The following is a 12,314-nucleotide window of genomic DNA, read 5'->3' as shown; positions in this document are numbered from 1 at the left end:
TAATTCTGCTGTGTTTGGTGCATATGTTGGATATTTGATTTAGATGAAACTAATAAGCCGACATCGGTTCAACATCTCAACTCGGAGGAGGACATTGTGTTGCTAAATATATTATTTGCTCAATGCTTATTGGTGTGAATATATCTGAGAAGCAAACCAGTGAAACTAATAATGTGTTTTAAAGTCAAACAATCAGGCGTACTGTAAGAGATCAGACGTCAGCATAAGAAAACAGTGAAGCCTTTATCCACACATGCAACAAAGTGTGTTTTCATCCCGTCAGCCCTGGGGGCAACAAGGTGAGAGTCATGACAGCAAACATGTTTGAATGCGAGAGCGTGAAAGCATCGAGAATGGGACACTTAAGCGTGATGATAAACCGCCCTGACAGAGGCGAGGAAATGACAGCCACAATGAAATGTCACCCGCGCAACAGGACTACGGAAGCTTTATTCTGACAATAAACTGAGTGAGTCATGGCGCCAAGGAGACTAATCGTGCTGTAGAAAAAAACAAGTGAGAACTATTCCAGGGAGGAAATAGAGGTAGTTATTAGAAGGATGAGTCAGAGCTAATGAAATAGCACATACCACAGATAGATGCAGACAGATGGAGGCGCACAGGAGCTGATATTAAACCCAAGCCTCGCTGGCAGGGACATGAATAGCCATTTTGCGATGGCAATAATACAGCAGCGCCGCTTCAGACATGAAAACCCTCTCACATATGATGGATTCCCCTTTGATGTAGATATATTCAACCTCCCACTTATTTCTACATGAATTGTGAGTACTGTACCAGGGAATTACTGTCACACTAACATTCCACCCACAAGACAAATTGGATGGAAATGTATTTACTTGTTCTCGTTACAGTCGCCGTAATTTACGAGTAATAATATCACAGGCACTTCAGGCGATGCTGGAGTGTAAGTTGCGCTGGGTTCAGTAAATGGCTTTTTTAAAACCCTGTCTGGCTGTTTTGAAGAGGCTTGGAGGGTTTTTCATTTGTGGACTTGCACACTTGAATGAACAATATGACATTTATGGGAAATTCCTACAAAGAAATCATCTTTGTTTCAGGTTTCAGACGTGTGCAGCATGCTGTAGCTCGGCTAAAGAGACTGGAAGCATCAGTGGCATTGAGATGAATGCCCATGTTGTTGGGAAGGATGTACAGTATCGGGGGTTTTGATTGTTGTGAAAAAAAAAACGAATTACTCTTGTTTATTCATACAAATACTTTAGAGTACTTTGGAATTTGGTTCGACAGCAGATAATAATTCATATTCCACATTTGACTGGAAGATTAAAAATCGAATTGTTGTGCAGGATTAAAGAATCTCTGTCTTCTGCCAACTGTGAATCCATCTGTCATGCTGCCCCATCAACACTTCAGCAGTTAAACACTGTGTATCACTGGGCATCATCAAAACCTCACAAATTTTGTACTCATCATTGTTCTCTGTTATCACCCGCTCGGATGGACAATCTGATTTATTCTTACAGTCAAGAAGAAACTGTGTTATTCATTTATAAAGTTCTACTGTTGAAGCTTCCAAACGATCTCACTTCTCTTCTCTCAATTAAATCTTACTACAGTACAGGATCCAGTAACCACATCAGCTTAAATATCTCCTATGCTTTCACTAATGCTGGCAGAATTGGGTTCAGGTATCAAGCACATTTTTTGAGCTGCAATCCTCCAACTGCAGTCTTACATTCCACTTGGTGATTTTGAATATTTGCTACTTGATGTTAGTCATGATTTGACTTGTTGTGTTGCTTTTATTTGCTGGTTGTGGATGTCTCCTATTCTCAAGAGATCAAAAATCTCAATGACACTGCAAAATAAAAAAATAATCAAATAAAAATAAAGCTGAAAATGTGGGAGGTATGTAACAGCATCCTTTCGTCCTGACTGACATTGTCCACATTTGACTGCGTTGTTTTCTCGGTGATGTTTGAGCTTGATCATTCTTGTATTTGTTTGCATGAAGTGTTTGTACTGTATTTGTATGAATGCACTGAGGGCTAAATTAATTATTTAGAGGCATAATCGTCTCCAGCGTAAGCAGAGCTCGTCGTGCGGCCTTTAGAGGTGTATTGATGTTTTATGACATGCTTTGAATTGTCGAGCCCTCACTCTGTAGCTCTGCACTCACTCTCTCGCTGTCTGTCCACTGCATCTCTTATGGCCTCTCTCTCTCGCTCTATCCCTTCATCTTCTGCAGCCTCCCCTACTCTCTAGTATTTTGTGTGTTGTGTGTTGTGTGTGTGTGTGTAGGTCTGTTTTATGGTTCCTGCCCATAATTCCCCAGCAGTGGAATTTAGATGCAGCACAGATGAGTGGCTGGGACTCCATGAATTATGGACACGACAGATAGGGGGCTTTCCAACTAATATTACAAACCAAAGCTTCCCTACCCCGTGTCCTCATCTCCTCTTATTGTCCTGCTGCTTCAGCCTCCTGTCCTGTTCCTTCCACTCATGATGCTCAGATTTCCCTAACACTCATTTTCTGTAAAATAGGATTTTGAAACTGTCGTTGTTCATGCGCTATTTACTCTTAGAAAAAACACAAATAACAATCACTATTGATAAAGGCCTTGTTGAAATTGTCTCAGCTATGTCCCAAGTCCAAGGAAAAACAAATAGCTGAGTTTCACATTAATCCTTGATCTTGGAAATAATGATATCAGTCAAGGTCGACTCATATTACAGAGATTACAACTGCATCTCACAGAAAAGAAAAGTAGAAAGTCAAACTAAGGTTGTGTTTTGTGTTTCTTTATGTTGGTTATTCAAAATACAAATGTGAATGTTGGACTCAATGCAGGCTTCGTTACAAGAAAATACAAATTTCAAATATACCCTGTGCTGTTATCATACATTTAAAAGTTGAATGGCACTCTTGGAGCATATAATAACGCCAAGACCCAATAGTCCTAATAAACTTGGCACACTCATAGATATCAATTACCTAAATGTGCCTGATTTAAAAAAAATCAAGATCCATCAATAAATTTCTGGGAAGTTTCTGAAAATGTCAGAAAATGTATCTTGCAATGTTAAAGACAGTGATTTGAAAAAAAATCTTGGCAAATGATATGGGCAAAAATGTTATGAGTTCTATCTTGGTTCATGTCCCATCCTTCCACCAAGTTTCGTGGACATTATTGCAGAATTCTTTGACAAAATGAAACATGATTTTGTGTCTTTAATTAACAAATATCATATGGCACTCATTCAGAGTACGCACTTATTGCTGTGTCAGAGATATGGAAAGATATTTCCACGTCTCACACACACACAATTGCATGCAGGAGCTGTTACCGCCCGGTGTGTGTAATCTTTCGATTTCTAAAAGGAGGAAAGGCCATGCCTCCTGTCTGAATTTTTCATTCCCCACCCTCTCTGTCTCCGTATAACAACTGATAAATAAGCAATGACTTCTGAGGACATAAAGCAAGAATGGACTCAATTTTATGTCCTCCACACCCCCGACATAAACTCCTCTGGATACACACTCTGTCTGCCTTTCTCTGTCTCTTCTCACCCTCTTCCTGTCTCCATAAACCCCGTCTCTCTTGCTCTCCATCTCTCTCTCTCTCTCTCTCTCTCTCTCTCTCTCTCTCTGGTTTGAGAGATAAATCTTGCTGTATTCCTCTTCCATTGGTACTTGCCCAGTGAACCATACTGGAAAGACTGTATGCAGTGGGAAAACGTGTGTGTTTTTGTATGTGTGTTTTTGTATGTGTGTGTGTGTATGTGTGTGTGTGTATGTGTGTGTGTGTCTGTGTTTGTGGTTTGAACGTGACCTTTTACTTTGCTAATCCACCACCGATTTAGATTTAGAGCACTGGTGGCTTTGGATCGGTCTGAGAGGCAGCTTGGTTGGTGAGCAGTCCTCAGTGGCCTCCGTTTAGATTACAGCGCCCTGAATATGTGCCACAGCATCACACTCTGATTATGCAATATTCTTCTCAGTCAAGAAGTGTGTGGGTTGCTTCAGACAGAGGGTGAAAAGGAGAGAGTCTGGATGTAATTGATGTGAGTGGGAATCAAGGAGGAGATGAGATGAGCAGAGAAATGAAAGAGTCCATTTGAGCAGTGCTTTGACACCATCTGGTGGGCAGAGAGAGGGGTGGGTTTGTCAACGTGTTCTAATCAGGCAACACAGTAAAGAGGTTGGTTGGTGAATTGAGTAGAACTGAAACTTCAGGTTGATCATTAGAAAGACAGTGTGGAGCTATTCTGATAATCGAGAATTTATAGATTAAAAACAGTGCAAAAATAACATTTTCTTGTAAGAGGATTTTCTTTTCTCTTGTGTCCCTGAATTCTGAATACTGTGGTTGTTGGGTTTGGACTGTAAATACAACAAAACAAGAATATTTTTGTTTGTTAGCGATTCATTTGTATACAATTTATTTTGACAATCACTCACTGACGGAATAATATTTGGAGTGATTTAAAAAAATGATTTAAATCATGTGCGCTTATTCTTGTATCACCCAGCACAGTGAAAACAAATTAATTTCACGTCAACTATTTCTATTAAAGTTTGATTTATTACCTTTAACTCCAACGTAAAACAAAAATAATATTGTAAGTTAATTACGCTTATTACTTAGCCTTTATCCGCAAATATTTGAGTCTCCCCACCAAACTACTTCTACGCCATTGTCGCAACGTTGTTACCAGGGTAACCAAACCACTCGCAGTCCCGCCTCTCGGCCTCAACAACCAATCACGTTGCAGTCTCAGTCTGTTTGCCGTCAGCCGCGAACTCCAAACGTCCTGCTCTTCGCACGTTGCTCTTCTGTTGCGTTAAAATCCACCATAACACGGTCGTTTTCGTCACATTTACGGCAGCATGAACTCTGAGCAGCCGACTGAAACCAGCCGCGGTGAAGATACGTGTTCAGGTTCAACGCCGGAGCAGAGCGACGTGAAGAAAGCGGCTAACAAGCGGTAATATAACACTTAGCGTTAGCTCTGTTGTTAGCTTGTTGAGCTAGCAAACTATTTGTGTGCGGTGCATGTGTATGTGTACATGTTGTGACAGTTAGCTAGCTAGCTAGCTAGCTACCGTCAGAGCTAACGCCTGCTAACATTAAAGTTACTGGATAGTAATTGGGAAAAGTTTTATGTTTGACATGAAGTAGCTCCAACGTTGTTGTTATTGCGCAGTGTACAACAGAATACAGTGGGCCAGTGGTACAGATAGTAACACACAGACACATCACTGTCTAAAATACTAACATAAAAACCAACAATAATTCGTTTTCTTTACATTACTCCCAGTTTTATTCACAGAAGAAGTTAGATTACATGGTTTTTGTCTGCTACTGTAGTTTTGACCACACGTCACATTGTACCCTCCTTTCTGTTGACTACAATGTCAGTAAGTATCTTTCCTCCTTTAATACAATGAACGATCAACCCATCACCCTAAAGAGTACCTGCTCTTCAAACTTTCACCAAAGCAGTTTGATTCATTTGTAAAGTACATGTGCTTTTTTGCAGAATGTGTGTCAAATTAAAGTCGATTTTTATTATGACACCATGACAAAACAAAATCAGAGGCCACTGATCTGAGTCATCCTTTGGTTGATAGTTATCAGCCATGAAACTGATGGAGATTGTGACCTTGTTATGTGGGTTTATTTGCTCTAAATCAGTTGTCATTTTCTTTGTGCAAACAGATAATGCTATTACTAGGAGTTATTTCTGAAGAGCGACAGAACATGTGACCAGTTCTGGAAGACAATTGATTCTGTTATTATAGAATAGAAAGACTTTGTTGTCATTTTATCAGCTGAATACAACGAAATCTAAATTGCTCCAGTGATGCATAGACAACAGAATAAAAGACAATGCACTCAATCCAGTGTACTCACACAACATAAATATATGAATTCCATATCCATACATACATACTCCACTTGATCATTAAAAAGTCTCAAAAATACCCTTAAAGTGCGTGACAGTGTCAAATAAGAGTTGTACTGTTTGTTTTGTGTGTCGGTTAAGAGCTTGACTGGCCTTGGCCATGAAAAATGTCATTCCTATGACAATAATTTCCTTCTCTCTCTCCCCCTAGAACACCATTTTCCAAATTTAAGAGGGTGAATTCTAACTTCAAATCACCTGTAAGTAAACCCCCTCTCTGTCTGTAACACACACACACACAGAGATAAATCCTATATTTAGTGCCGCGTGTGCATTCCCCTATCATGGTCGCCTGTTTTGCACCTCACAGATTCAAGTAACTGAGAGGGCTAAAGTTAGTCCTGCAGAGGAGGTGGCAGAGCTAGAGCACAGAAGAGATCAGCTGGACGCAGAGATAGCACAGCTGGAGGCTGAGTGAGTACAGCTGTGTGTGTGTTTGTCTTGTATTCCTGTTTTTGTAGACTTAAACTTAAATAGTGTTGAGGTTAAGCATGTAGTGTTGATTGTTGATGGTTCGGTTTAGTATTAGAGTACATGGGACTGTGATGATCCTCAGAAGTAATACCATGAAATACCCATAAACAGATCTTTTTTGGTCCATTGTTTTGCCAACATTAATCCGATTTTGCTTCTTTTCAAACGTTATGTGCGTGCCTTTGTATGAGTAATTGCAAAGATCTGCTTTTGTGTGTGTGTTACTGCAGAGGATGCAACGTAGACGAGCTGGAACATCATATTGATATGCTGCATGAATACAATGACATCAAAGACATTGGACAATCACTCCTGGGTCGTATTGGTATGAACTCTGCTCATATAGACAGAAAAACTTTCCTATTCACTTTTCTATGCTCTCGCTTGTGGCATTTAAAGGCACCCATAGTCTGGGCTTGCAAATGTTACAGTCCATAGCCTTTTTGTAGCCCTTACAGATTAAGTCCAGTTGCAGTTATGACTTGTGATTAAGCACCTCACACCAAAAAAAACCTGTCGCAAGACTTCATCACACCAAAACTGTCAGCTGAGTGAGCTGTCGGTCTTCTCTATGTGACTCATAGGAGTTTACACTTCTTGGCTCATTTATCATCAGTCAGTGTGAACCCTGAACAGACTGGATGACACATACAACAATGTGTCGTTTTCCTGGTGTAATTAAGTTGTAAGAAAACAAACTGGACAAACGTGTGATCGCATCCTTAAAAAACTACATTGTTGTCTGAATCTAAAAGATTATGGTGTATTGAAAATATATAAATATTATAGTTAAGAATCTGTCTGTGGCTTTATAAAACAACTAAAATCAATAGAAACATTTGAATTAACTTTTTTCAGAATTAGGTATAGCAGCTATTACATCTAGGAAAAATGTGAACTAAAATGTATGTTCTTGGCTCGATCACATTGATTTTAAAGATGTTCTGCAATCAGCCACTAGATGGCAACAGCGCAGTGAGTCTGTACAAAGGCCAAGTCTTTCAAAATATATGTATTTAGTAATTAATCTTTAATTAATTACATTTAGACATTGTGTAATCAGTATTTAATTGGACTGCCTCTAGACTATTTAATATTCTATTAGATTAAGACATTTTAATTGGCTGTTGTATCTCTTATTTTGGCCATCTGGGTTATGCCATGAGCCCATTATTTAACCTATCAGTGAGATCAAATGTTGTGTTGACATCGCAGCCTCTCCCCACAACCTTTACCATCACTTCTGACACTGCATCGTACTGTGTGAGTCTGTCGGATAGGGATGAATGTACAGTGGGGTCACCCCAGCATGACTCAATAAGTCGCAATGCCTGAATGAGTCTTATGAGTCTGAGTCCCGTTCAAGTCTATTTGTGAACATGTGCTGCAACTGCATGAAATGTTGAGTTTTTCACACTGTTAAGGGTAAGTGGGGATGAATCACAGCCAAGTCACATCCCGATCTGTGCATGGTTCATAACGAACAAGACTTTTTACCTACTTTGACATTCATGTGCTTATGCGGATAGTGTAAAGTAAAATCTGGACACATACAATTATACCTTTCGTTCTCTAAGGTCACTTATTTTCCACTTCTGCAGTAATCTATGCAGAAATAAACTGGGTGAGCCATTATTCTAAAATGGTATTCTGAGTTAAAAGTTGTCTCCTTAAATTATCTCTCAGTACAGTGGAGAGTCAGGATGATAATGACCTCTTAGTGAATGGAGATGGCGTTTCCCCTCTGACACAATGACAGTCTTTTACATCACTTACACACACACACACACACACAATTACAATCTCTGTCTGTCACACAGACGCGTGCATACACTAATGCATGCACACGCCTTAAAATACAAACACATGTTACCATCCCCTCTTTCCCCCCTTTCTGCTCTCTCCTCTCGCTTTCTCTCAATCACAGACACACACTTTCACAAAGCATCTTCACTTAAACACTGAGTTTCTGTTGTACTGTATGCTGCTATGCTGAGAGGGAGGAGATCAGTGGGCTGTCTGTGGAGTGAGATGGGACAAGTGGAGATGCCCTGCAGTACCCTCTAAAGACAACTGTCCCTTTGTCTGTCACCATGTTCGTCTGTCAGTCAGGGTTAAGGTCATTATCACTTAGAACTGTCCTCTTTTGCTTTGCTATTATGTAAATTATTAGTTTTTAACAAGTTTAGAGCCATTTATTTAACATGGTCTCACCCACAAGAAGTTTGCCCTCAAGGTTAGTGTATGTAATTGACCTTGTGAAATGAAAAAGGAAAACTAACTTTATCAACTGTGGGTGATGAAAAGTTAAATTTTGTGCATGTAGTGATGCATCCTTTTTTTTCATATATAGAGGAAGTCTTCATTTCCATTTTTAGCTTTTGTTGAAGGTCATTGGTCGTTAAATGTTTCTCACTTTCTAGTTGCATGAAAGGATCATTTGCCACTTCTAGATTCTTACAATTGGCAAGTAGTATTCATGTTCAGTAAGCTGAAATTTCATGAAATGTCTAGGAATTAAAACAAATAGAATAATAATAAATCTGAAAGGAAACCTAACTTCAAAACCTTGTACATATGCACAGTGTAAATGAACGAGGTAAACAGGAAAACAAGCTGGTCTTTGTGTCAGGGTCATTCCAGCACAACTCAGCATAGCTTGGTTCTGCATGAATCAAAAGAAGCAGAGGGCTAGCTAGAGGGGCTCACTTTGAAAAAGCCTGATCTTACATGATCTTAGATGCAGTGAAAAAGACTAGAGAGGCTAATATAGGAGCTTGGTTTTATTTTTAACCTATAAATTCTCACTAACTGTTGAGTGATCAGTTGTTCAGTGCTATGATCTGACTGTGGTCTGTTCAGTGTTTTGAGGTTTGTTTGAAAGAAGGACCAGAGGAAGTTGACCATGTCATCTGCAGACAGGGACCTAACCCCCACTTTTCTGTGTCTTGCAGCTGATCTGAGGGGGACCACCACACGAGATCTCTACAGCCACTTTGGTCTGGAGCTGGAAGACTGAAAATATACGAATGAAAATACAGTGGTGAGAATGGTTTCCAAACACCGAGGGGAGGGAGGCATAAGGATAAAAACAAAGAAAAGGAGCAGAATAAGTTTTTGGTAGGAGTTTGGATGTGGACTAAAGATGTGATTGGAGAAACTGTATTGACCTGAACTTCCTCCTTTAGACAGAGAGAGATCTGATTAACGTCAGTGAGCATGATGAGGTGACAATGGTATCGGTACAGCAGGCAGATCTAATATTCAAGAGATACCATCTGCTTTGGACAATTAATATAAGACTTTAACATAAAACAAATGTATATATTATATGACTTTTCTCCGGCATATTGTTTGTGCAAGAATAAATTGATGGGTGAGAAATTAAAACCAAGATGAAGTGTCTTAGTAAGATGTTGCTTCACCTTTCGCCTCGACACTTTGTCCCTTCCTTGTGAGCGATTCTCCAAGTCTCTGAATTCTGCCAGAGGGATGAATATTCTACCACAAGATATTCTGTCATTTGATGATGATGATGATGATGATGATGATGATGATGATGAAGAGCGCTGTCAAACACATTATTCCAAAATCTCTCTCCGGTGTTCAGTTGGTTTCAAATCTTAAGGTTTAGGCTAATGGAGCCTTGATGAAGAATTAATGTTCTAGAAAATATTTAAGTTACGTAGAAACACCGCTGTGCTTCTCCATGACTTGGCCGTGAACATATACAATATAAATATTTCCATAGTGGCGATGACAAAAGAGGCCCAATCTCCACACAAAGCGAGCATATAATTAATTTGTATACTCCTCAAATAGCCCAGTGAGCCCTTTTATAGAGGCATCTGCATTTCCCTTGCCTCTCTCACACATCTTTAAATGCTCCTGAGACACAACTTTGAAAGGACTTGTTTTGTTTTGACATTGGAGCTTATCTAAGTGGGGTTTGGATAAGGGTATGCAGGCATGTAGACTTTATCGTTATCAGGTATTTCTCTGAAGAAAAGCAGGAATGTGGGAACTTAACGTGTGAAATAAACGGCTTCTTGCTCCTAGTATAATATGCCTTGTATATTGACAACATAAAATAAGGTACCACCATACACAGTATTTTTTTATTTGTCCTAACCCTAATCAAATGAAGGAAACTGAACAAATACGGATACATCGTGGTTGTAACATTAGTTTTTGTGGAAGTAATCATCTGAGTTTAACTATGTTCGGTTATCAACAGTCTCCAAATTGTAAGTAAATGCTTTTATTAAAGTGGAAGTGTAACAGTTAAAAATAGTCCCCTCTTTTAACGCCCGTCTCTGTTGAAATCAATTCTAATTGTGAAACATTACAGTTGTAACATCCCCCTGAAGCTCATGTTAACATCACTCACAAGTATATTAGACAACTGTCACGCTCATTCACAATTTCCTGTCGTTTCCACGGGATCATCCAAAAGTAGAACACAGGAGAAACAGTTTGGTAGCTACATTACTTTCTTTTATTTAAAAAAGAAACAAAAAAAACAATTATGTTCAGTGTGCCTGAAACGTACAGTACATGTTCTGCACAGACAATGCGCACAAGTGGCATAATATGCTGGGTGTGCCCTTATCTGTCTGAGACCCACTGATAATGTGTCTTCTTGGACTGATAGCGGCTGTTCTCTGTGAGTGTATGATGAAAAAGTGACGTGTGTGTACACTTTAATCAATTGCAGGTCAAAGCTCATCCTATTTTCTTATCCTGATCTGACCTTATCAGTCATACTGTGTTAAGTGTGGTACATGTTCACACACGATGATACCAGCTGATGAGTGCTGATCAAGGTGTAAAATGCTGACTTAGGTGGTTGTCATGAGTTCTTGCACAGGGTGGTAGCTGTTTGAAGAATGAGTTACAAGCTGTTCAGTAAGAATAGGACTTAATTCTGTACCTTATTCAGTAAGAATTTAAAAATAAAAAATACATCCTTGTGAATTTGAGCTCTCCAGACCTTCAGTAGTGACTCACGTCTATTATAGTATTTAATGACGTGTTAAACTGCTGTAATGAAAACTAGGCCAAAGGTATTTTGCCACAGAGGTTATATTTTCACCCCTGTCTGTGGGTTTGTTGGTTTGTTTGTAAACTAGATTACGCAAAAACTACTGGACAGAGTACCCCAGAACTTGGTGGAGTGATGGGTCAGGGAGGAACCAAATTTTGGTGTGGATCCAGGATTTCTTTTTCACTTCAACATTGCGAGAAGTGGCATAGTGGCGTTTTTGGACATTTACACTTTTTGCTCATGGATCTTGATTGGAAACAAATGTGGCACTTTTAGGGGACTGATTTCTATAAGTGTGAGCAGCTTCATTGAATCTAACGAGGCTGTTGGGCTTTAGTGGAGTTATGTGCTCTACTGATCGCCATTCTAGTTCTGTTTTAACATTATGGGCTTCAAGAATTATCTTCTCTTATTCAATTGCAGGTTTGTAAGTGAACAACCAGCCTCTGGCCCAAGAGCTACTTAAACCATGTAATCAGCCGATGAAGGGAAAAACAGCAGGCTGGTGGCTTTGATGGTTTTCACCTTTATTAGCCCACAGTGGCAGGTTATGGCAGCATTGTTTGATACCTCGTCCTTCCTCGTGCATTTAAAGCACAGATTGTGGCTGAGTGCGGAATAATGAATGGACGTGGCTGGGCGGACTCTACGGGGAGAGGCAGGGCTCATTTTACGCACCACAGTTCCGCATCAGGGCCTTGATATCCTGCTGGATGGAAGCTGCTGCCTGTGAGCTAGCAGCCTGCTCTGTAAATATAAAGAGGCGAGCAGGCAGGGCCGCGCCGCATTTCCTCTTCACCAGTGCCGCAAACCCGCCCCTGCCGGATGAGACATGT

General features: G+C 39.9%; 1 protein-coding gene across 1 annotated transcript; it reads left to right on the top strand.

Moving 5' to 3' along the window:
• Window positions 1-4,778: 4,778 nt before the first annotated feature.
• swi5 (SWI5 homologous recombination repair protein) lies at window positions 4,779-9,825 on the top strand. The gene is made up of 5 exons (XM_035184431.2): window positions 4,779-4,976; window positions 6,109-6,157; window positions 6,268-6,371; window positions 6,662-6,756; window positions 9,386-9,825. Exons 1-5 carry the CDS (start codon window positions 4,879-4,881, stop codon window positions 9,448-9,450), a joined length of 411 nt encoding a protein of 136 aa, XP_035040322.1. The 5' UTR covers window positions 4,779-4,878; the 3' UTR covers window positions 9,451-9,825.
• Window positions 9,826-12,314: the final 2,489 nt, after the last annotated feature.

The sequence above is a fragment of the Hippoglossus stenolepis genome, chromosome 18 (assembly GCF_022539355.2).
Source record: "Hippoglossus stenolepis isolate QCI-W04-F060 chromosome 18, HSTE1.2, whole genome shotgun sequence".
Classification (NCBI taxonomy): domain Eukaryota; kingdom Metazoa; phylum Chordata; class Actinopteri; order Pleuronectiformes; family Pleuronectidae; genus Hippoglossus; species Hippoglossus stenolepis.
The sequence above is the reverse complement of the archived record's forward strand: the minus strand, read 5'-3'. Positions and strand labels throughout refer to the sequence as shown.